Source organism: Panthera leo, chromosome B3 (assembly GCF_018350215.1).
Source record: "Panthera leo isolate Ple1 chromosome B3, P.leo_Ple1_pat1.1, whole genome shotgun sequence".
NCBI lineage: Eukaryota > Metazoa > Chordata > Mammalia > Carnivora > Felidae > Panthera > Panthera leo.
The window spans coordinates 103,082,383-103,109,216 of record NC_056684.1 but is presented as its reverse complement, the minus strand read 5'-3'; the positions used below and the strand labels follow the sequence as shown (position 1 = coordinate 103,109,216).

The 26,834-nt window shown below is 40.3% G+C and overlaps 1 protein-coding gene across 1 annotated transcript in view; it reads right to left on the bottom strand.

Annotated features, from left to right (window-relative positions):
* Positions 1-5,343: 5,343 nt before the first annotated feature.
* PELI2 (pellino E3 ubiquitin protein ligase family member 2) overlaps positions 5,344-26,834 on the bottom strand; it is a 195,663-nt gene continuing 174,172 nt past the window's right edge. The window contains exons 4-6 of the mRNA XM_042943329.1: positions 21,005-21,202; positions 13,512-13,700; positions 5,344-6,010 (exon numbers count right to left, since the gene is read on the bottom strand). Of these exons, the coding sequence (XP_042799263.1) occupies positions 5,444-6,010; positions 13,512-13,700; positions 21,005-21,202 (954 nt within the window). The 3' untranslated portion in view covers positions 5,344-5,443. The remainder of the gene's footprint in view (positions 6,011-13,511; positions 13,701-21,004; positions 21,203-26,834) is intronic.

Here is a 26,834-nt window from a genome sequence, read left to right as displayed (position 1 = left end):
GTGTGTTTCTACTTATTGATTACTATGAATAATGATGCTATATATTCACGTACAAGTCTGTGTGTGAACATGTCTTCAGGTGTCTTGGGTACATATCTAAGGAGTCACCTGGCAATTGTATATTTTACCTTCTGAGGAACTGAATTGCCATACTGTTTGTTTTAAAGTGGCTGTATGTACTATTCTGCAATCCCCCCAAAAGCGTATGAAGGTTTCAATTTTTCAACACATTGCCAACACTTGTTTTGGTCTAGCCATTATAGGATAAAGTGGTAGCTCATGATTTTAGTTTGCGTTTCTCTGATGCCCGGAATCTTCTTATGCACTTATTGGTTATTTCTAGATCATCTTTGGTCAACAGATTAGACATTTTTCCATTTTTTACTGGGTTCTTTTTATTGATGAGTTCTTCACAATCTGGATACAACTCTTATAATTTTCAAGTTATTTTCTATTTTATGGGTTTTTTTACTTGATAGTCCTTTGGTGTATAAAACATTTGAATTTGTTTCAATGTGGAATTTAAGAAACTAAAACATGAACATGGGAAAAATAAAACATTTTAAAGCCCAATTTATGGTTTTTTTTTTTTTTTTTGGTGTCTTAAGAAATCACTGACTAATCCAAGGTCATCAAGTTTTACTGTTTTCTTCTAAGAATTCCATAGTTTTAACACTCGGATCCATTTTGAGTTAATTTTTTGTGTATTGTGTGAGGTAGGGATCTAATGTCATCCTTTTGTATGTGGCTATCTAGTTATGCCTACTCCATTTGTTGAATACTTTTAGCACCCTTGTCAAATGGGATGTATCTACCTCACAATTGCAAGAGATTATAGAAAAACAGCTAATTTTCTAATTCATGGAACTTAAATGTTCCAATATTTTAACTCCTGAAATACAAGCCCATGTAAATGTGCATTTACTTTTGGGAAATGAAAAATCCGTTTACCTCAAAAATACTAAGATTCCTTAAATATCAGTGTGATGAGAAACTATCAAATACTATATCTTCTAATGAAAGACCTATTATTTTAAGGCTTCAAGGTTTACCCATAATCTTTACATTATTAAAAGTAAATGAAGATGGTCACAAAAGTAGCAACATGACAATGAACATGAAGGAAATTAAATTCTCCTGGAAGTTAGATTTAAGTACTGATAGAATTTTTAAAGAAAAAGCATGGATTTTCAAAATCCAACTTAAATAATGTATTGTGTGGAATATAATACAATAAGCTCAACTATATGGGATCAACTTGGAAGTTTGAGAAATGCAAAAATCAAGTCTACTTTTGTATCATCTTTGTAGCTGTCTGGGGTTCATCAGGACATTTGATACAGAGTCTGAAGACAACAACTCACAAACATAATGAGATCCGTTTAATAATTTTTGAAGATTTTTCCTGTAAAATGGCTTGTATTTCCACAGGTTACAATAGTGAAGAAATAAACTTTTCAATTTGACATGAAATATAAAAGAACAGTTTTACAAATATATCCATAAAATTTAACTGCTTGTAACACTATACATGGTAAATAGGACCACCCCTTAACTTCTAGACTATTTAATACAGAGAAATGATCTGTCATCTCACCTAAAAAGAAATAATTTCCCTTTCATCAAGTTTACTTTTGTTTAGAAACGGTTAAGTAGGACTGGAAAAATATTTGCTTTTTCCTATCTTCCTCTAGGGCTTTTTCATGAAGGTGAAAACTTGAGAGGATATAAATTTTACTTAAAAAGAAATACTGAACCTTCTTTGTTTTACTAGTTTTGTAATGTTTACATTGTTAAAAAAAAAAAAAAAATCCTGGAGTTGTCTCCTTGGCCTTGGGGTCCTAAAGAAATGATAACAGAGCTGTGTTCTATTTTCAGCCCTGGAAGAGGAACGTCATCCCCTCAGCCCATGAAGGCTAAACTAGGGGGCTATAAGATCACCTGCCAAGGGAACAGAGCTGGATCTGGCTTAAAATCAAGGTTGTGTGGTTTGCCTATCAGAAATTCCACTGTTGCAAGGCAAAACTGCCTGAAGCTCACTAGATCGTAGTCAGCATGAACAATGCTGAAATCGCACCTCCTTTCACACAAATCCAAAGCACAGAATAGCTTTTAAAAAGTTGATCAAAATCATAGAACTGCAGCTAACAATTCTTCAACCTAGGAGAAAATTCAGGAGAAAACACACTCCCTTTAAACTTTCAAAGGTGCCCAAATAACAATACTGAGCTCTCCCAAAAGGGGTTTGAGTTTCATGTCAGCAAAAATGAAATAAAGCATGGAAGCTTGATGAAGAAGAGTTCTCGACTTTCCTAATACAGTATATGTAATAACTTAAGGTTTCCCTATTGACACTGGAAATAAATTCTAATACAATCATGCATATGCCAGGTCCTGGCATACTTCTGCATCCAGATTCATTAGTCTCCTTAATGGAGCCCATCATTTTTCCAATGGCTTTCTCCTTTCTTTAAACCCTAACCCTGAAATTCTATAACCAGTTACGTCACGTGGCTTCCCTGAGGCACAAAGGTACCAAACTCTATAATTAACTATTGAGGAATGATAAATATGCTCTCTATATAAAAAGATTTTAATTCTTTTGGGCCACAGTGGGGGGAAAAGAAAAACCCAGAAAGTTTAATACTTACTCTGCAGTGTGAACTGTAGCCCTTTTTGCAAAAAAAAAAAAAAAAGAACCAAATCAGGGAAATGTTGAGTTGCAGCATGCATGACCTGACAGCACCAATTAATAAAAAAAATCCGACTAGAAAAATATTCAGGGTTGTATCCCATCCATTTTTTTTTTTTTAATAGTAAACTGACAACTGAAGAAATTTACTATGGGAATACATCACCGGGGCTTCACTTCTAGTGACCTATTCACAAAAGGCATTTTGATCAGGTCAAGATCAGGATAATTCCTAGGTGTACAGCTGGGGGAGCAGGGCTCACTCCTCAAGCGGGCAAGCAAAACAAAAACAGAAGTCATCTCTGTGAAGTTACTTTTTCTGAACTATATTACTCTACTTTGGCGAGCTAGACTTGTATATTCTCACAAACTAAATTGCTCTCATGTCTGGAACAAACTCCTTAGTCCAAGTTATAGGCGAATCTTGCTGGAAGTGGCCAAGCTGAACCTGGCTTCTTTTCCCAGACTTGCCACCTCTCTGCGGTTCCTTAGGCAGAATGGGAGGGGATCTCACTGGGAAGTCAAAGGAGAAGGTGTGAAGAGAGAGTATGTTTCCTGTTAGCCCTTCCAAGAGCTTGGGATTTATTAGCCAAAATTTGATTTCTACTTAGCTATCTCCATTTACTAAAAGTCAAAAGGAACTTTTCACGTTGGAAGATTATCGGGGGGCATGGGTTACATGTAAAACTGCTAGACCCTGAACTGTTGTAGTCCTCGAAACGGAAGATTACAGCAGATCGTAACTTTCTGGAAAATGTTTTTGATAGGAAAAATCCAGCCCTTCTAGATGCAAGGCCATTTACTTTACAAGATGCTTTTAGGGTATCCAGGCTCCTCAAACCACTTTCTAGCCAGAGAGCAAGAAAAGGGACTGTTGCCTCCTTTATCATTTTGTGGAGCCCAAAGAAGCACAAATTAAAGAGACTCTAAGAGAAAGTTAGTCATTGGAGTCTGAGGCTAAAGAAAAAGGCATGTGACACATGAATCTAGGCAATTCCAGCTGTCTGGAGATAGTTTATGACTTACCCTATCAGTAAGAGGGCTGTTGTTGGATTTTTGCATCACTTAAAAATTACCAAAAATGTCTCCTCCCACACAATCACCTCCATTGAAAAGTAAAGCTTTTTTAAAACTGAGCAGCTGAACTTTTTAGATACTAGGTCAAATTACGCGGTAGCAATCAAGAGTAATCCCTTTAAGGAAAAAGACATTCAAGATGTGTTAGAACAATTGAAAACGGCAACATATTTACCAGGAGGCAAAACATGGAAAGACGTTCAAGTGTAAATGCAGTCTATTAGAAGCCTATAAATTCTATACCTTTAGAAAGGTTAAAATGTAGCATGAATCTGCAATGGTCAATTTTAGAGGATGTTAGTATAAATAAATACTTGCTCTGTGTGGCAGGAATCTACTTCACATCAGCCAGCTGTGGCAATCCGTCGCCTGTCCTCGAGAACTTTTACGTTCTGGTAGCAGGGATACCGTAGGTACTGAGGACAGAGAATGAGTATCTGAGAATTATTCAAAATGAAATGGAGCTAACAGAAGGGTTGGTGGTGCTCATGTGAAATTCTGATTTAATTATTCCTCAGTAAACACTCATTTGCTCTCTTGAAATCTGGAATTCCAAATTATCCCTGCAGATGTACTGCTTGGTGTTGTATATATCTAATGATCACATTTAAATTTGGTTTGATTTGCAAACATTTTCAAAACTTACAGGGCTCCATAAGCTGCAAGAGAAGGTGACAGATGGCAGTGAGGGAGTGAACAAAAGCCACTGAATCGTGGTGATACGTTGCTTTTAGGCTCTCAGAAGTTTGGCCTTTTTAAGGAAGGAAAAAAAAAACACCTTAGAAAACCCCAACAAGTGGTTTTAAAAAGTAAAATCTTATTTTTAATTACTCCTAAATCTTGAGCAATTCAGTAAGCAAAGGAACTTGATGGTATAGTACCCAGGCCATGCTGACTGCTGCAATTAATAATCACCTTTAGTTTTTAAGAGTTGCTGCATTTTAATCAACCCAACGGTTGTGGCCATACAATCAGGGACAGACCATCTTAAACAGAAGCAACAAAAGGCAGACTAAAAAGTTACGGAAATGTCTTTGAAATGCCAAGGTATTTGATGACAGTAGCTAAAGTCATCGAATTCCACCCAACTAAAACCAAAAACACACGACAGTATATGAATATTCTTTTCCCCCCAAAAAAATCTGAAAACCCCGGATTTCAAAACCGCCACCTGTGCCTAACATCTCCCCACCGCCACCGCTGTGGGAGCTGGTCAGATTCTAGCCTGTATCAAGTACTCCCAGGCCCTGCATGTCTTTCCGTTCGCACCTACACCACGCAGCATGGAAGGTCGCCCATTTAGAGCCAACTTCTGAATAAATTTCTTCTACATTTGCAAAATAGGATTTTAAAGTCTCATCCAAGTTTACAAAGGAAAACATTGTTTGAAAACCCAAGGTTCAAATAAAAGCATGGCATTTTAAATCCAATTATGACAAAGATTATGGTTTCATCAAGCAGGCTTCAATGACGATGCCGCTTTTTTGAGCATGCAACACACCCGATGCCTTAAATTCCTGGCATGTCTCGTCGCCATGTCCCCCCCCTTCCCCCCCACCAGCCTCAGCCCCCCCTCCCCTTAATAAACAGCATTATAAAAAGGTAAAATCTAGAGTTAGTGGCAAAATCTTCACAGTAACTTGTTAATAAAGTCGTAGATGGCTGTCAAGGGCATCAGTCAACTGGACCTTGGAAAATTAATTTGATGCAGTTCTGTTCCCCAACCAGCTGGGTAGCACAGAAAGGGCAGGCAGCATGAAATGCGTGAGTTCCATGAGGCAACGGAATCTGAGACCAGTATTTTGCAGACTTTTCTGAGCACACGTGTCCACAAGGGGTGAAAGCATGAGTTGGTGGTCCTGCGTCTACATAAAACCCTGCCTCGCAGCCGAGCCAGAGAGGCACGTAGGGGCCCACAGTCCTGCACATGGGACACTCTCTCTCATTGGCCTCTGTGTCGCTCCGGTGGCCCCAGTTGTGGTACCCATGCACGTGGCCGCAGCTGAGGTATGCCCAGGGCTGCTTCTCCTCCACCACCTCCTTCCTGTTGATGCTGGGGAAGGCCAAGGTGTTGAGCCCCACGGGACACTGCGGCCGGGCGGCATTGATCTCCTGCCGGAGCGCCTCGATGTGTTTCTGCGTTGGAGTATGGAAAAGGCCGTCTGCTGTTCTCCAGAGAAGGGTGGCCCCGCACAGGTCAATGAGGGAGCCGTCCTGCAGGACGTTGGTCTCACTCTCCACCTAGAACAAGTTTGACAGACATGCCTTTTAAAAGCAAAATTCAGCAAATCACGCTAACGTTCTTTTGCTCTCAAGATAGAAATCATCTTTCAAGGAAACACAGGCAGGCAGCTTACCCCCTGCCTCCCTGAAGAACAAGACTGGGGGGTGGGGGGGGGTAACCCCTTCCTGGAGCTGGTTTCCTCACTGGAGCACTGGATGGAACACGGATCTGCCATACTCACAAAGCCCTAAAGAGCACACATACACCCAGCTTTACATGTTCAATTACTGTACTGTGGTTATTTAATGAACATCACAAATCTTATAGAGGAAAAGTGAAACTCAGTAAAAGTCAGTAACACTGTTCTTCCTTGATCTCACACAGGACAGGAGATGTCCTACCAGTCCATGCAGTATTGACTGTGAAGATTCTCTGTGACCAGAAGTGATCCAGAAGATGCTTGTGGGCCCTGCGATAATGACTGCAGTGGTCCGGACACTGCCTGGTCACCCTCAGCTTCATACAACCTACTGCCTGTCCTGCATTGCTATGGTTTGGAGAAGCGTTCGCCCTTAGCCTTCATTAAAAAAAAAAAAAAAAAAAAAAAAAAAAAGTTTTAAATGTTTATTTTTGCGAGAGAGAATACAAGTGGGGAACGGGCAGAGAGGGAGGGGGCTCTGCACTGACAGCAGCGAACCCCATGCGGGGCTTGAACTCATGAACTGTGAGATCATGACCTGAGCTGCTCAACTGACCGAGCCACCCAGGCGCCCCTAGGTTTCGCTTTTAAAATGGAATGCTAGGCACCTGACGAGAAGCGGCAGACACAGCGGGCGGGAGCCCAACCAGTGACCTCCACGTGCCTGCTGTGCTCTGAGCCCCGTGGGTAATAAAGCTTCTCTCCCGTCCTGAAGACACGTCTTTAGTGGTGGGAGGCAGACACGCTAGAGCCAGGAGCCAGCGAAGGTCAGTACAGCGCTGAAATCGTCGTGCGAGGCCACCTCAGCACACAGGCTAAGAGTGTAGCCTTTGCAGCGCACGGCCTTGGGCTGCACTTTGGCTCGGTCACGCACTAGCTCCAACCTGGGGCGGTGACTTCAGCAGCCTGTGCCTAGATTGCCCCTTCCGTAAAACTGGACAAGGGGATCTTGAGGGTTGAAACAGACCAAGTTCTGAGAACTGGCATGCAGGAAGCACTGTGTACACGTTTGCTACTTTTGCTTTGATGACAGAAGGTCAGAAAGGCTTTTTTGAAAAGGGTTTGCCTGGAGTGGAGATTTGAAAAAGTTGTCAGGACCCAGTGGGCAAAGGCTCAGCAGCACGGGGCACGAGGGAGCAGCAGTTATTCCACAGGCAACCGAGCCCGGCTGGACGAGAGCCTCAGGCTGGCCTCCTGTGCCTGGAGGGCATCAACACCAAGTTTTAAGCGGCTATAAAAGAACAGATCTGCCTTTCCCAAAGGTCACTTCCAGAAGTGTGGAGGATGGGTTGGATGGGTTAAGAACACCGTGGGAGTTCTCTCTCCAGGCCGAGAGGATGGGTGCACCTCAACAAAGACAATCCGTGGCAACAGCCCAGGCAGAGATACTCAACACTGAGGACTTAGCTCCCGGATTAAGAAAGACACGCTTCTGGATCTGGCTTTATTGTCTGCATGGGAGGAGGCTTTCTGGGCACAGGGAATCTAGGAGAAATGGCATATTTGGGGGAAGGGACAGAAATTCAGTTTTGGGTGTGCAGAAGTGGAGTGTCGTGTGGGGGTCTGCGCGGTGATACACAGGAGGCCTGCGTGACTGAAGAGCTGGCTTAGAGAAGCCGGTCCGGGACTTAACGGCATTGGGGTGAAGCCCTGGGAAGTGGACAAGACTGTCCAGGCAGGGTCTCAGGGAGGGCAGAGAGGCCCAGGGACAGAACCAGGGCTACCCCCAAGCAAGGCAGGGGCAAAGAACCATGAGAAGGGCAGGCAGAGAAATTGTTTGTCATTCTCTGGCTCAAAAGTCTTTGCTGGCTCTCCTCTGCCCTCAGGATCAAGCCCAAACTGAACACATATATTTATAAAAAAACCTAGGAATAAACCTAACCAAAGATGTAAAAGATCTGTACGCTGAAAACTATACAAAACTTATGAAGGAAGTTGAGGAAGACACAAAGAAATAAAAAAACATTCCATGCTCATGGATTGGAAGAATTAATATTGTTAAAATGTCAATACTACCCAAAGCAATCTACACATTCAATGAAATCCCAATCAGAATTGCACCAACATTGTTCTCAAAGCTAGAACAAAGCTAAGATTTGTATGGAACCACAAAAGACCCTGAATAGCCAAAGTTATGTTGAAAAAGAAAACCAAAGTGGAAGGCATCATGATCCTCAACTTTAGCCTCTACTACAAAGCTGTAATCACCAAGACAGTATGGTGTTGGCACAAGAACAGACACATAGACAAATGGAATAGAATAGAGAGCCCAGAATTGGACCCACAAATGTATGGCCATTTGACAAAGTAGGAAAACAACATCCAATGGAAAAAAGATAGTCTCTTTAGTAAATGGTACTGGGAGAACTGGACAGCAGTATGCAGAAGAATGAAACTGGACCACTTTCTCACACTATCCACAAAAATAAATTCAGAATGGACAAAAGACCTAAATGTGAGATAAGAGACCATCAAAACCCTAGAGGAGAAAATAGGCAATAATCTCTTTGACCTCAGCTGCAGCAATTTCTTGCTAGACATGTCTCCCAAGGCAAGTGAAACAAAAGCAAAAATGAACTACTGAGGCCTCATCAAGACAAAAATCTTCTGCACCGCAAAGGAAACAATCAACAAAAGTAAAAAGCAACTGACAGAATGGGAGAAGATATTTGCAAATGACATATTGGATAAAGGGTTAGCATCCAAAATCTATAAAGAACTTAACCAAACTCAACATCCGAAAAACAAATAATCCAGTGAAGAAATGGGCAGAAGACTGAATAGATACTTTTCCAAAGAAGACATCCAGATGGCCAACAGATGATGAGTGATGTTGAGCATCTTTTCATGTATCAGGGAAATACAAATCAAAATCACATTGAGATACCACCTCCCATCGCTCAGAGTGGCTAAAATTAACAACTCAGGACTACAGATGCTGGCGAGGGTGTGGAGAAACAGGAACCCTCTTGCACTGTTGGTGGAATACAAACTGGTGCAGCCGCTCTGGAAAACAGTGTGGAGGTTCCTCAAAACATTAAAAATATATCTACCCTATGACCCAGCAAGCACTGCTAGGAATTTATCCAAAGATACAGGAGTGCTGATGCATAGGGCACATGTACCCAATGTTTATAGTAGTGTTTTCAACAATAGCCAAATTATGGAAAGAGCCCAAATATCCATCAACTGATGAATGGATAAAGAAGATGTGGTTTGTATATACAATGGAATACTACTTGGCAATGAGAAAGAATGAAATCATGCCATTTGCAGCAACATGGATGGAACTGGAAGGTGTTATGCTAAGTAAAATAAGTCAGAGAAAGAAGACATCCTATGTTTTCACTCATATGTGGAACTTGAGAAACGTAACAGAAGACTATGGGGGAATGGAAGGGGGACAAATAGATTCAAACAGAGAGTGAGGCAAACCATAAGAGACTCTTAAATATAGAGAACAAACAGGGTGGATGGGGTATGGGGGAGGGGGGAAATGGGTGATGGACACGGAGGAGGGCACTTGTTGGGATGAGTACTGGGTATTGTATGTAAGTGATGAATCATGGGAATCTACCCCCACAAACCAAGAGCACACTGTATACACTGTATGTTAGCTAATTTGACAATAAATTATGTATTAAAAAAAATTTTGCTGCAGCTCACTCCCCCCCCCCCCACTGCCCTCCCTCCCCAGTACTGCTTGGTCCCCTCCCCTCTCATAGCCTGGCACGAGGCTCCCTTCCTGTGCTGACCACAGGTAATTCTCAGGGACATCTTATCTAAGTATGTAACCACATCTGAAAGAATAATTCTGATGTGGTTAAGACACTGAGGTTCAGTAGTGGCCACACTGGTGAACAACCCCGTCTTTCCTTCCTACAAAGCAGTTTTTGGTAAACAACATCTTATACATTTTGAGTCCCTGGTCTTTTATTTTCCACATATTCTTGACTCCTCCAAGGATAGAATAGGTTCCTCCTGTCCCTTCTAGTACAAGACTGTGTTCATTACACACAATATGCTAATGACTGGTTGCATTGTCTGTGACCTTCTCCAGATGGGACAACTGGAGGGCAGAGCCCTGGGCATCCTGTTCACTGCTGGATTCCCAGCTCCTACCCCTGCTTTGTCAGAACAGCTACCCAACCATGGACTGCTGTGCAGTCCTGTTCCAATCTGCACTTTGCTCTCTCTGTGATCTGCTAAGGTATGGACCAGCACTATTCCAATTAAATGCACGCGAAGCCAGGCACAGAGAGGTCAAGTCGTTGATTTGAGACTGCAGCACTCCTCAGAGTGGCAATGAGCACCCAGATCTGTGACCGGACTTCAGAACCAGTGATGGAAGGCGGCTGCTCAAACAATAACCGTTATTTTTTGTGGGCTCTCTCTTAACTGTGAACAAAGCGTAGTTTTCTCCAGACTACAGTGTGTAGGAGGGAGCATGGTAAAGACACCCCTGGGCAGAGGCATAGGTTCAGATATTTGTTTCTCAAATTCCACAAAAAGAAAAAAAAGAAAAAAAAAAGGCAAGGAGAAAGCCCAAGGAATCGACACTTACCTTTCAGAAGTAAGACAGTTAAAACTGATCAGTTAGCTAAGTTTAGGGTAGAGAATTCAAATCCCCACCCACTACTTACAAGTTGAGTATCAACTTTTTAAATCCCTGGTTATCTGTAAGTGGGAATGACAACACTGATCCCATGAGGTTGCTCTGAGTAATGCCTAAGAGAGACTTAATATGAAGCACTTCATAAAGCCTGCACGGAACACTATGGTTATTTTCAGATCACCTAAAATTAGGTAAGCAAATGAACTTTGCTGAATTTACTAAATTTTACAGAGCCAATATAGTTTAATAGATCTATATATCTAGTAGAGATCTAGTAGATATCTAGTACACTCATACTTAATAGAGCAATATTATCACTATTGACAAGACTATTGATAGAAAGTTATCAACTAGGTAAAGGAATAGGATACAGATCAAAGCCTATTCACCTACTTATTTGGGGTGGGGGTTTAAGCTCCTGAAAGGGCATCTCCCCCCACATTTAATTGGCTGTGGTGATCAAGGACAAAGCTGGTGTGATGAGAAACCAAGGAAGTTGTTAACACATTGACACATTAAATGCCAAGCAGGATATTAACACAGAACCTTCTACCAGCACTAGTTCCACACTGAAAGCAGGAGGCACCTGCTACTTTTATAATGTTCTGGATTTTTCGCAGATCACTTTATTCTCCACATTTTTGTGTTCAACTGAAAATGGAGAGTACCGTCAGAGACTGTTCTCTAAATCGAATCTCCTGATAGAAACTTTACATCAATACAACAGCCACATGCACAGAAGGAGTCATAAATTGAAACATAAGCTGGAAGAATCAGTGGGTTTTCACCTCAAACTGTTCCCCTGGTTAATCAGAGGGGGTTGGAGGGGAGGCTGGGTCCTTTGATCCCCACAGTGCAAAGTTAGGCTGATGGAAACTCAGAAACCTTTACTGTAGGCCAAGCCAATCGTACACTATCAAACAGTACAGCACGATGTTGGGCAGATCTAAGGGTCTCCTGTAGGGACTAACTTTGAAAATAGTCTAGATTTAGTACAGCTCGTGAATACAAGCTATTTTTGGAGTGGTTTCTTTTCAGTAGCACTGCCACCTTCTCTGGCATACACAGCCTGAGCTGGGTCACTGCACAATCACCAGAGTAGGCAAGAAACCCATCCTATAAATGTGCCCTTGAAGACAGATGTGCCCTACGCGGACTCTGACATACGCTCTGTATTTCCTAGGGAAGCAAATGCTCTGGTGTTAACCACCTCAGGTGAGAGCCAGGTGATGCTCTCCACAAGCTGATACCTAGTGGAGGCCTGGAGTCTAGACCCTCAGTCAGGGAGGACTGAGTTTCAATCCCATCTGCTGCTACCTTCTAACTCTGGTACCCTTCACAATAATTAACCTCCCTATGCCGTACTTTCCTCATCCATAAGAGGGGCACAATCCCACTTCTTTGAATAAAGCTGCTCAGATGTGATGAGTTACGGTCTCTGAAATGTTAACATAGTGCCTGCCCCCAGCAACCATTTACTAACTTCTACTGTGGCCATTATAATGACTGATAACCAGTTCAGCCAACCTAGGTCAGTTTTTGTATAAAGTTATCCAGTGATCAGAAACAAAGTTATCTGGAAGACCTGCTTTCACATTCTGTGCCTTAGTCTCTTGAAAAGTGTTTAAACAGAGATTACTGTATTTGCTTTGGGCTCTCTTAGAAAACGCTTCTCATATTTACTCAGCCAGGATGTTCTAATACTGGGCTTTACTGTAAAATGCAGAAGCTGTACTTGTAGCTCAGTAATGATGTAAAATAGAAATAAAAGTAACAATTCCTTACAAACTAACATGTAGTAGAGACTAGCCAACCAGGCTAGTGAAACAGCAACCCTGCCATCTTCTTTTTCCGTTTTAGTAATACTTGGTTGTCATCTTGCTGAAAAATGCTAGATGACTCTATGTTTTTCTAGGGAGGTGTTCTGAATCAAATATTTGTTCTCTCGTATTCTGGCTTCTACCTAACAATTAATTAAAGGCACTGGAGTAGAAAGTTTACTTAGAAACTTCCAGCACTGTGTCCCACAGGCATGGTAAGATCAGAAACCCAAAGCTTCCCATTTAAGGGTTTAACAATTATTCTCCATAGAAGAAAGGGTTAAAAAACCAACTGCTTTAGGTCATTTGGGATAAGTAGTGATATTTATAGGAAAATATTAACATGTCAGATCAATGCCCTCTATGAATTATTTCAAGTAAAAAGTTTTATGATTTTGGTGAATTATATAGGGAACTATGTATTAATTTCTTACTATGAACTCAAAGGAAAAAAGCTAACTTAATTCTCTTTTAGTTCCAGGAAGTCTAGTAAATACTTCTGTAATTCATAATTTTCACTAATTAGTCTTGGACAGCTCAGGATTTTTCCAAATTAGTAAAGTTTTACACTAAAAATAAGTTTATCTTTCTTTATCGAATTTAAGCAGAATTCTGTGGTGGAGCATATAATGAAAGATATGCTATTAAGGTAGGCGAGGAACAAAAAGGTAATTTTCTTCTACTATGGGAAAAGCTTAATCACTGAAGGAAATAAGCCTTTTTCCCTAGCACTTTCAGGGGCCTGTGGAATTCCCGTTTTCCTGGGTCAATGGAACACAGCCCTGGTACCCCTACAAAGGTTCTGAATTTCAGGGGAGAAAAACGACACTCCTTAGGCTGGGCTTTTGCAGTTCGGTGCATTTTCCAGAGTGAAGACCACTCACCAGCTTTCCCCTCTGCTGGGCCGACCTGGTTTCTCGCAAGGTGTACACATCTCCACATACAGAGATCTCACGCCAGACCCCAGGCTGGGACTCCTCAGTGAAGCCCCCTCGTGGATGCATCACCAGGACGCCATTTGTAGTGAGCCCGTCCATGTGGCCATCGGGGTTTTTCCATTTTGCTGCCTTTTCCTGGAGAGCATACCACAGAACAGAAAAAGCATGCTAAGATTATGTTCAAAATGAAGGGATTCCAGAATCTTTTAAAAATATCCAGTACGGGCAGAAGGAAGGAAAGTGATGAATTTTCATTTTCTATTTAAAGCTAATAATCAGAAGGATAAAATATGCAATTATTCTGATAACATGAAAGTGCTAAAATGTATGAATGATTTATCACTGGATATACATTATATTCATCTTGGGAGCTTAAAAAAAAAAAAAAAAAGGACCTGAGGCCCGGACCCTTCCCTCAGAGATTCTTTTCTACCCACTGCCCTCACGCCTGGGAGAGTCCAGGAATCTAGACACGTTCTTCAGTTCTATTTGTGCAATCCTTTCGCCTCTTATCTACCAGCACTTTACATGCAATTATTACCTGGGAAGTATACAGAAGAAAGAGGAAAAAACATACAAAAATTTTAAGACTGTTAGTCTGACAAGTTGTGGCTAGTATCTCTTCATAAATATCAATGTTTGGATCCTCAAAGATGGAATGTAAAGACCACCTGATATGATGGCAGGACCAACACTCCTGGATGCTTGTGTCACAGTTACTTCTCTCTTCTTTCTTGGTGACAGAGATAGCTGTTGCAAACATGACTCAGGAGTAAATTCTGAGTTGGATAACCCTCTTGCCAGGGACTGAGCTCTGGCCAATGAGACATAAGTGGGTTTTTAAGAGCCTTCCTGGTAAAGGTCCTTTGTTCTAAAAAGCAAAGGGAAAACAGTCTCCCACTGGCATGGGTCATTCCGTTTTCCTTGCCCCTCAGATGTACAACTAATCAGACATCTGTAACCAAAAAAGAGCATGGCTGTACAGCATCCAGGTCACCTGAAAGAGATCAATACATCTATGCCCGGAAAGTGGGTGCATTGAAACACAGAGGAGGCAGCAGAGAGGAGTTGCTGGGGAGCCAGAAGGCAGCAAAGGCAGTGGCTGGTGGGCAGGCAGGAGGATAGCGTAACCTTTCTGAAAAAGGAGGTGGAGGGTGAAGGAGGTAAGTGGGGGTCTGCCCCATGCATGTTCTGTAGCTGGAAGGACCAAATGTTGTCTCCAAGGAAAGACTGCAGTGAGTGGGAGAAGGGAAATAGGCAAAAAGAATTTCAGGGAAGGGTCTCCTGCTCTTTGCCCCAGGGTTCTGGCTCATGGACTTCTGGGACTCGTTTCATCCCTATCCTAAGTTGAGGATCCTCCTTCCAGGCTGTGGGCACATCAAAGCCACAAGAGCTAAGTACACACCTTCTCCAACTCTGTGGCACCCCCATTCCTTTTCCCTTGGTGGCACCACCTTCTGGAAAGTGAAAAGAAGGCTCCCAGCTACCAACTTGACTGTTAGAACCAAAGTAAACAGAACCTTGCCTAAATAGGGTGTTCCTTACTTCAAATGTGAGGACAGAGTCACTTTTAATCAAATACCATTAAAAATCATAGTAATACAGTACTACAAAAAGAAAATGACAATTTTCCAACAAATGAACCCAAAGACATGGAATACCACAATCTAACTGATAAAGAATTCAAAACAGCTATTATGAAGAAATTTAATGAACTACAAGAAAACTCAGAAAGGCAATGCAATGAGCTCAGAAATAAAATTAACAAACAGAAGGAATACTTTACCAAAGACGCCAAAATTGTAAAAAAAGAACCAAACAAATTTTGGGTTTGAAGAACTCAATAAATGACATGAAGAATGCATTAGAATGCACTGGAAATAGAGCAGATCAGATGGAAGAGAGAATTAGCAAGTTGGAAGGCTGGAATAGAGAAATGCTTCAGATGGAAGAGGAGAGAGAACTAAGATTTAAAGGAAGTGAAGAAACACTACGAAAGCTAGCAAACTCCATTACAAAAGCCCATATATGAATAATGAATTTTCTAGAAGAAGAGAGGGAGAAAAGGACAGGCAGCATATTTAAATAAATAATTCCTGAGAACTTCCAAAAGTTAGGGAAAGAACTGGATATACAAAGTCCATTAAGCTAACAGAACACCTTATTATCTCAATGCAAGATCTTCTCTAAGACACATTATATTAAAACTATTAAAAGTCAGTGATAAAATTAAAATTTTTAAAAAATATTTATTTTTGAGAGAGACAGAGACAGAATGTGAATGGGTTAGGGTCAGAGAGAGAGGGAGACACAGAATCGGAAGCTGGCTCCAGGTTCCTCCCTGTCAGCACAGAGCCTGATGTGGGGCTCGAACTCAAGAGCTGTGAGATCATAACTTGAGCTGAAGTCGGATGCTTGACTGAGACACCCAGGTGCCCCCAACGATAAAATTTTAAAGGCAGCTGGGGGGGGGGGGGCGGGTAGGAAGAAAAAAAAAAAAAAAAAGACAGTAACCTACAAAGTAATCTCCAGCAGGCTATCAAACTTCTCAGATAAAAACTGCCAGCCAAGAATATTCCACCCAGAAAAGTTATGCTTCAGATATGAAGGAGAATTAAAAGCTTTCCCAGACAAACAAAAGCAGAGGGAGTTCACCACCACTAGACCTGCCTTACAAGAAGTGCTCAAATGAGATTTTCAAGCTGGAATGAAAAGACAGAAATACACAAAACTCTGATCAAGGTGTTAGTCAGAATTATAAAACTGTAACTATTTATAATAGTATATTAACTCCCAATTATAGCATAAAGGTTAAAGGCAAAGGACATTAAAAATACCTATAATAAACAATAAAAATAAATACAGCTACTACAACTTGGTAACCAAATCACAGCATAAAAAGAGATCATCTGTGACATCAAAAATATAAAAGGAAAAAAGTAAAAGGACAGAATCTTCATAGGCAACTGAAGATAAATTGCCATCAGCAGAAAAGGACTGTTTTATCTGTGAGATGTTTTATGTAAACCTCATGATAACCACAAAACAAAAATTTAGAAGAGAGACACAAAACACTAAAAAAAGAGTGGGAGACTGAACGAAAAGCACCATGAAAAACCACCAAGGTATAAAGGTAGGTAGAAACAGAAGGAAAAAGAACAATGGAGAGACAAAATAACCAGCAGGCAAAAGAGAAAATGGCAGTAATAAGTATCAACAATCACACTAAATGTATCAACATATCAACAATCACACTAAATGTAAATGTACTGACTCACCAAAAGGCATAGAGTGGCAGATGGATCTAAAAAAAAAAAAGACAAAACAAAATACAAAAAACAAAAACCTCCTGCCCTACAGGAGATTCATCTCAGCTTAAAAAAAAAAAAAATTAATATGAAATTTATTGTCAAATTGGTTTCTATACAACACCCAGTGCTCATCCCAACAGGTGGCTTCCTCAATGCCAATCACTTTCTGCTCCCTCCCACCCCCCATCAACCCTCAGTTTATTCTCAGTTTTGAAGAGTCTCCTATGGTTTGGCTCAAAATGAAAGGATGGAAGATGATATTCCAAGCAAACAGAATACAAAAGAAGGCAGCTATAGCCATACTTATATCAGACAAAATAGATTTAAAGCCAAAAAGGGTAATAAGAAACAAAGTCATTACATAATCACAAAGGGATCAGTACATCAAGAAAATATAATAATTATATGTATGTATGGAGATTATATGTATGTATGTAATGTGTGTGTGTGTGTGTGTGTATATATATATATATATATATACACACACACACACATCCCCAACATCCAAGTACCAAATTGTATTAAGCAAATAATAACAAATCTAAAAGAGAAATATACAATGTAATAATTGTAGGGACTTCAATACCTCACTATCAACAATGGATAGATTTTTCAGACAGAAAATGAAGAAGGAAACACTGGAATTAAACCACACTTTAGAACAAGGACTTAACAGACATCTACAGAACATCTTATCCCACAGAATATATTTTTCTCAGGTGCATTAGAACAGTCTCCAGGAAAGATATGATAGGCCACAAAACAAATTATAGCAAGTTTAAGAAGACTGAAATCTTATCAACTATCCTCCCTGACTACAATGGTATGAAAGTAGAAAGTTACAATGAGAGGAAACTGAGGAGATCTACAAATAATGTGGAAACTTAACAACCACTGGGTCAAAGAAGAAATCAAAAGGGGAAAAATTATCTTGAGACAATTCAAAATGAAAACACAACATATCAAATATTGTGGGATACAGCAAAAGCAGTTCTGAGAAGTTTATAGCAATAAATATGTATATATGAAATTAGAAAGGTCTTGAACAACCTAACTTTACGCTTCAAGGAACTAGAAAAAGAAAAACACAAAAACAGCAAGCTCAAAGTTAGCAGAAGAAAGGACATATGGATCCAAGCAAAATAAATCAAATAGAGACCAGAAAAACAACAGAAGAGATCAACAAAACTAAGAGCTGGTTCTTTGAAAAGAGAAACAAAATTGACAAACCTTTAGCTAAACTCAGTAAAGACTCAAAATTAGAAGACTTTGAGAGAAGACTCAAAATTAGAAATAAAAGAGGAGATATTATACCTGATATTACAGACATACAGAGAATCATGAAAGACTGCTAGAACGTAGAAGAAATGGATACATTTCCAGAAACACACATCCTAGCAAGACTGAATCAGGAAAACTCAGAACATGGGTAAAGAGATTGAATGAGTGTTAAAAAAAAAAAAAAAAAAATCCCAAGAAAATTCCACCACCAGATGGCTTCAACTAGGGAATGCTACCAAACATTTAAAGAAGAATTACTACCAGTCCTCCTCAAACTCTTCCAAAATATTGAGAATGAAGGAACATTTCCAAACTCATTCTATGAAGCCAGCCTTACATTGATAACAAAACCAGATAAGGATACGACAAGAAAATTATAGACCAATGTCCCTGATAAATGTAGATGCAAAAATTCTCAACAAAATATGAACAAATCAAATTCCAGAACACATTAAAAGGATTAGACACCATGACCAAGTGGAATTTACCCGAGATGCGAGGTTCAACAGATGCAAATTAATAAACGTAACACATCACATCACTAAAATGAAAGGTAAAAATCACACAATCAATTCAATAGACACAGAAAACTATTTAACAAAATACAACATCCCTTCAGAATAAAAACCCTTAACAGGTTGGCTACAGAAGGAACATACCTCAACAGGCCGTATATGACAAACCTACAGCTAAGCATCATACTCAAGAGGGAAAAACTGAAAGTGTATCCTCTAAGGTTGGAAACAAGACAAGGATGCCCACTCTTACCATTTCTGTTCAATACAGTACCAGACGTCCTGGCCAGCGCAATCAGGCAAGATAAAGAAATAAATGGCACACAAACTGGAAAGAAAGTAAAACTGTCACTATTTGCTGATGATATGATCTTATTTATTGACAATCACAAGGAATCTGTCAAAAAGCTGTTGGAATTAATGACTTCAGTAAAGTGTCGGGACACCAAACCAACATACAGAAGTAAGTTGCACTCCTTTACACAAATGATGAAGCATCTGAAAAAGGCAAAAAGAAAACTATCCCATTCACAACAGCATCAGAAACAAAATACTTAGGAACAAATTTAATCAGGGAAGTGAAGGATCTATATACGATGAAAAGTACAAAACGTTTTACTGAGCTTTGCTGAAAGAAATTGAAGACACAAATGGAAAGGCACCCCATGTTTATGAATCAGAAGAATAATGTTAAAATGGCCATACCACCCAAATCCATCTATAGAGTCAATGCAATCCCCATCAAAATATTAAAGGAATTCTTCACAGAAATAGAAGCAATAATCCTAAACTCTGTGTGCAACCACAGAAGACCCCAAATAGTCAAAAAATTAAAAATAGAACTACCATATGATCCAGCATTTCCACTTGTAGGCACATACCCACAGGAAATGAAAACAGGATTTCAATGAGATATATGCACTCCCGTGTTTATCTCATTATTCCCAACAGCCATTATTGGAAACCACCCCAACGCCCATCAATGAATGAATGGATAAAAAAAGACACTGTACATATACACAGTAAAATATTATTTACCCATGAGAAAGGAGGATATCCTTCCATTTGCAACAACACAGATGGACCCTGAGCGCATTATGCTAAGCAAGTCAGAGAAAATAAGTACTATAGGATATCATTTATAGGTGGAATCTAAAAAAGTTAAGCCTATGCAAAACAGAGCAAAGTGGTTACCAGGGATGGATGGGGGCAGAGGGACCTGGAGAGAGTGGTAAGATTGATGGTGTTTAAGGGTACAACTTGTAATGAGCAGCAAATTAGCCATTGAGATTTAAGGCACCATAATATGAATATAGACCATATTATTGTACTGTAGTTGTGAATGTGGTAAATATTGCTACATCAGCAAGTATTTTACAACATACAAATGTATCAAAGTAACAGGACTGCACCCCTTACATTTACACAATGGTACGTGTCAAATTTATTCAACTACAAAAAGTAAATAACAAAACAATAAAAAGGGATAAGGATAGAAACTGCCTGTGCCCGCCTCTTCTTCAGCTACAAGTTGTTATGTGGAGGGACGTGTGGAGGGACGTATGGAGTGCAGGAGCCATCTCTCAGCCCTAAGGCTGCCTGAGGAAGCCTGATTTGCACAGGGAGGGAGGGGCAAGACAGAACCAACCTGGTTCCCTGGATGTCACAGAACCACTGAAGCAATCAGCCCTGGAACTGTCTTCCCTGGCACTCCTTGTTACATGAAATAATACATTTTTATTATTGTTTAGGCCATTCCGGATGGTTTTTGTCCTCGCAAAAACATCCCGAATAAAAAAAAAACCCAAAACTATATTAAAACTGAACATTCACCAAAACTTCTGGGTTTGATTTACATGGAAGCCTTATGAAGCCAGAGAAGCCTTATGAAGCCTTAATCTGTTTTGTTCTCTGCAATATCACATCTATGACACATGACCGGGAGCACAGCCAATACCCAATGAAAATTTTTTGAATGAATGAACGTCACTTTTTCCTTTGAACCCTATTTACGTAGATTTGACCATTATTTTTCCCTCTGAAATCACCTCCCTTAAATCTACTAAGAATACATTAAGAACAATGTTAATGTACATTTTTTAAAAAGTAATTACTGTACATACTATAATACAGCAAGTGGAACAAGTATCAAGGAACTTCATTACTTTCAGATTTTTAGTAACAGCCTTACAAAACTCCACCATCTGAAAACCAAAATCTCCAAATGTAACTAGAGGCGTCGTGTCAAGCAGATTTTTGGCCACAATTAACTGTTATAGCTGATAATAATGGGTGTTATTCTTGAAACAATGGGCTTAGTCATAGTACTTACTCCAAGAAATATGTTTTTGGAAGAGTCGAATCCGGCTGCGAATATCCGTGCTGTGTAAGGTTCACTCCTGTCGCAGACGATCCTGCAGGCAAACCTGGATATGGTGCTTTGTGTAATCTGGGCCTCATCATTGTTCTGACTGCCCGAAATTGTGTCTGTAACAACGAAGTCGATAGGGCTTTCTGTTGATCTGCCCACCTAAATAAATCAAATGCACTCATGACTCATTTTGAAAAGTATGTCACCATATTTTGTTCACATGGAATGAGTGTTCAGGATCCTTTTAACATTTATTATCTCTGCTCTGAGGGTAAGAATTTAATGGAAAAAAAATGTAGTTCTGTTCCTTTTCTTGTTTAAGTGAGATATTATAGTAACCGATCATCAGATTTTAAGTATTAAGAGAAAAGCTAAATTTTTTATCTGGGAGAAAAACATGAAGTCTTGCCCCCCAACAGATTGTATTTCTTGGACCAGGTAAAAATATTATTCTAATAGAGAATTATTCTCTCCCTCACCCCTTCTGCCCCTCTACTTCTAGCTGGAAAAAACCAAGATTTTAAAGAAAGCCAAGAAACAAAGGAACTGTTGCCCAGCCACAGGGACTGTTTTCCCTAAGTAAATCCAGTGACTCATGGCTTGGGGCAAGAATAGCCCTAACCCAGACATAGACTAAATGCCTGTTGCCATACTCTCTGTAAATGGGAATGATGTAAAGGGCTATACAAGTCAGCCCAAAGTTTGGGATGTAGTCAAGTGAAATATTTAAAAAGCTGGTCTTAACATTTCAATTTTGGATTGAAAAAAAAATCTCTTGGGAAAGTCTAAAAGAGTTGCCAATAATATTATGTTGACTTATTTTCCTTGGTAAATTTAAATGCTTCAGAAAGAATAGATTTCATGAGGAAGATGTTACAGTTCTAGAAAAGGTTTTCATATTCAATAAATCCAAATAAGGGAGGCACCGCTCTGTCCTGGAAACTGGGAAGAGTTAAGTACTTGTTTACAAATAAAAAAATTCTCAAGGGGTGCCTGGGTGGCTCAGTTGGTTAAGTGTCTGACTTTGGCTCAGGTCATGATCTCACTGTTCGTGAATTCAAGCCCCACACTGGGCTCTGTGCTGACAGCTCAGAGCCTGGAGCCTGCTTCAGATTCTGTGTCTCCCTTTCTCTCTGCCTCTCCCCCACTCGTGCTCTGTCTCTCTCTCTCAAAAATAAACTTTAAAAAACATTTTCAAAAATCCTCAAGACAAAATATTAAAATGTTCATGTAATGCTGTTCTATGCATCTCTTAACTAGTAAAAAGTGATAAATGTTATATATATGCCAAAGAGACTTTTTAAATTAAAATCATTTATATGTAAATAAATCATTTCTCACTAAAATATGATATTAATGTTCTCTCCTAACACTAGTGACTTTGATTCAGAAGCTGACAAGGGGAGGGACACATGGAACCCCCAGATGTGTACATATAAGCCCCCCTAAAAGTCAATTTCCCAGGTATTTTTATCGTGATCTCAAAATTCTATCTAACACATAAGATGTATTTTTCATCCAAATGAATAAAAGTAAAAAAAAAAAAAAAATTATCTTGCATCATTTAGCTCTGTTGGCTTCCTGGAAAATTATTATTGTATTTCTTTTGTAAATCTCACACATTTTTATGCACAGACTATCTCTATTAAGCCAACAGACAGCATTCATCTATTTTCTGTCTCTCTCTCTCTCTTTTTTTTTTTACAACACTTAATTTCTTGTCCTAATGAAATGTGCCTGGCATAAATGAAACCTCTGGTTTCACTAAAACTCATCAACTTGAATAGATGCATATTGCCTGAATATATGCATTTCAGGTTTAGAAAATATATAACTTGTTTAAAATGCAGCATAAAACCTAAATTAAGAGATATTATAAAACCTTACCATAGAATTCATCTTTCTAAAGTTGAGAGTCTTCCCTCTGCTAGATTCATTTAATTTTTTTTTATGTTTATTTATTTTTGAGAGAATGAGAGACAGAGCATTAGCGGGGGAAGAGCAGAGTAAGAGAGAGAGAGAGAGAGAGAGAGAGAGAGAGAGAGAGAGAATGAATGAATGAATGAATGAATGAGAATCCAAAGCAGGCTCCAGGCTCTGAGCTGTCAGCACAGAGCCTGACGCCAGGCTTGAACTCACAAACCTTGAGATCATGACCCGAGCCAAAGTCAGATGCTTAACTGACTGAGCCACCCAGGTGCCCTGTCTGCTAGATTCATTTAAAAGCTGGGTGTGTAACTCAGAAGCTCTGATTCAGACTGCTCTCTTTCTTTGAGCCTTTTTCTTTTCTTTTTATAAAAGCTATTCTCTTAGCGACTTTCAAGTATACAATACAGTATTATTAACTATAATCACCATGCTGTACATTCGATCCCCAGAACCTATTCATCTTACAGCTGGAAGTTTGTACTATGTGACCAACTTCTCCCTCTTTCCCCCACCCCCTCAGCCCCTGGTAACTACCATTCTAGTCTCTGCCTCCATGGTTTTGATTTTTTTTTTTTTTTTTTAGATTCCACATATAATTGATATCATACAGTATTTACCTTTAATCTATTTCACTTTAAAATTTTTTTTTAATTAGAAAAGTAAATACTTATTGCAAAATATTCTACAAATACAGAAAAGTATAAACAAGAAAATAAAGGCTACTCTAAACTCAGGAATAAACTTGTACTGTCCAATGAATAACCTTGTCCAATGAAGCTGGGGAGTGAAATGGGGTGAGTTCTACAATTGCCTGGAGCTCTCACAAAGACACGGTCTCTGACATCATTTCTGTTACCTCCATGAAGAGGGCAACGGCTCTTCAAGCTCTGTTGTAAGCTCAAAGCTAAAGCCATGCTCTAGTAGAATGTCACAGGCTTGTCACACACAGCGATTACTCTCTTCTGTAAAGGCCACTGTGATTTCATCCCAATATATTAATGTCTTGATGAATTAACTGAAATGGACTGTAAAACATGACATTTCAACTGGAACATACCGTTACAATCAATTATTTCAAGTCATGATACTTATCTGACTGGTCATGTTTGATTTGTTTATCAATTCACTCCCACTTAAATCTAACCTATAGGGTGCCAGTAAAATTTTATACTTTCGGATACATGTTGCTTTTGCCAGGAAAAAACAAAACAAAACTCTAAGCCACTTTCCTACTGAAAACTCACCCCGTGCGCAAAACTTGGAACCCATCCTTTTGAATACTGGATCAACTCTACATTATCTTAAGGGGAGTCATGTAGACAAGCCAAGATGTTCCTGAATTTCACCTGATAATCGTACAGTGCTGATACTCATAGAGTAACCACAGGGAGAATTTTACTGATACCACAGACAGGGCATCATTCAGCATTTTCAATTTTATATATTTTAGAAAGGTTTGGGTTTGCCTGGTTGTCAGTCGAAGTCAGTACAGGTAAGATGGCATTGAAGAACTTGGAAGGGCCTCCCTCACCCTTCCTGGACCAACGCTACCCATATCCCTGTATCTGTAACCTTATTTTCTGATGTCCCTCCTATGACAAGGATGGAATGTTGCTGCTTCTATCCAAGACCAATCTCTCTACTGATGTTGGCGTCTCCATATTCTTCCCAAGGATTTTGCTCCTGATATTGTCCCCTCTCTCTCCTGAATCTTCAATTTCTCTCTTTATACTAGATCTTGCCATCAGCTACCAAACACATTGTGAAGCTTCTCCAACTCTGTGACTCTGTGGGGGTAAAAGGACCAATTTTTTTTTTTTTAAACAGCAACTTGTCACTGATACTTTTTAAAAGTACAATAAAAATGAGTATTAGAAAAATGATCATCTGCTTGGGTGTTTCAGGTACTATAAAACGTGCCGTAATGGTTTCCAAACTCCTCTCCATGTCCAACTCAGCTCATTCTGTACCATTAACAGACGCTTGGATGCTCAGCTGAGCACACTTTGAGTAGCACTGTTCTAGATTAGTCTCTCTCATCTTTAAAAACACATTCCTTCCAGGGCACCTGGATGGCTCAGTTGGTTAAGTGTCCGACTTCGGCTCAGGTCAAGATCTCACAGTTTGTGGGTTCGAGTCCCGCATCGGGCTCTGTGCTGACAGGTTGGAGCCTGGAGCCTGCTTCGGATTCTGTGTCTCTGTCTCTCTCTCTGTCCCTCCCTCACTTGCATTCTCTCTCTTAAAAATAAATACACATTGGGGCGCCTGGGTGGCTCAGTCGGTTGGGTGTCCGACTTCAGCTCAGGTCATGATCTCGAGGTCCGTGAGTTCGAGCCCCGCGTCGGGCTCTGGGCTGATGGCTCAGAGCCTGGAGCCTGCTTCCGGTTCTGTGTCTCCCTCTCTCTCTGCCCCTCCCCCGTTCACGCTCTGTCTCTCTCTGTCTCAAAAATAAATAAACGTTAAAATAAATAAACATTAACAAAAATAAAAAAAAAACAAAACACACATTCGTTCCCCTGCAAGCAGCCTTTAACCTATGGCCCCATCTCTACAGTTCGGTTAGAGGCAATACTTCTTGAAAAACCTGTCACTAGTTACCACCCTCCCATGTCCTGACTCCTCCCTCACTCAACTTCTCTCAACCCACCCTGTGGAGTTTCTACCTCAGGGCAGTACTGATCGCACTACTGCAGAGCTCAGCCAGCACATCCTGGCACATCTGTACCTGGTATTAGAATAATGCAGCCCGGGGTGCTTTGGTAGCTCAGTTGGTTAAGTGGTCGATGCTTGGTTTCAGTTCAGGTCATGCTGTCGTGGTTCGTGAGACTGAGCCCCCGTGTTGGGCTCTGCACGGGGTGTGGAGCCTGCTTGGGATTCTCTCTCTCCCTCTGCCCCTCCCCGGCTCCCTCGAGTGCCCTTTCTCTCAAAATAAGTAAATAAAAAAAGAAAGAATAAGGAAACCCTACAGGCTAGTTGGTAAATCATCCCCTTCCCTTCTCTTTCTCTTCTCTCCCTAGGTAATCTCGTTAAATCCTACTATTAGCCAAAAAGTCCTGATCTTTACCAGAGCTTCAGACTATCATGCCCAATCTCCACTTCGGAATCTAATAAGCTTCTCGAAATGTAACATGTTCTAAACAGAGCCTGGATTCTTCTTCAATCCCTAGGTGCCCCGCCAACGACTGGTATCCAATTTGCTCAAGCTGAAACTCAGTATCAAAATATTATCCTTGATTGTTTACCTTCCTTCGCAGCCACCTGTCAACACTGCCTCCAAACACAGCTTCCGTCCTTTCATTTCTCCCACCTTAGTTCCAGCTACTGTCAGTTTTTACTAGGATTGCATTGCCTTAGTCCCCAAACTGGTCTCTGTTTTCACACATGTCACCTCCATTCCTTTCGAGAGAGTACTTGAAGATATCTTTAAGAAATATCAATCAGATTGTACCCCTCCCTTGCTTAAAACTCAATTTTTTTACTTGGCCTTAAAGGCCCCACCTCTCCAAGCTCATCTCATTTCACTGTCCTCCTCCTTCACTCTGCTCCTGCTTGGGGCTTTGGCAGCCCCCATTCCTCCCCCCTGGAATGCTTATTTGTGGTCCGTTTGCCTCCTCTAGGATGCAGCCTCCATGAGAGGGGAGCCCTGGCTGTCTGTCTTCAGTAACTACAGGAGTATCTGATACATAGCAGGTGCTCAAGAAATGAAACTGATGAATGGAAGATTCTGACAGTCAGCTTGATCTCTGTGAGAGAGACACACAATGCTTTAAGAAATAACTCTCTCTCTCTCTCTCTTTTTTTTTTTTTTTTTTTTTTTTTTAAGAGAGAGAGCAAGTATGAGCATGTGAAAGCAGGAGAGGGG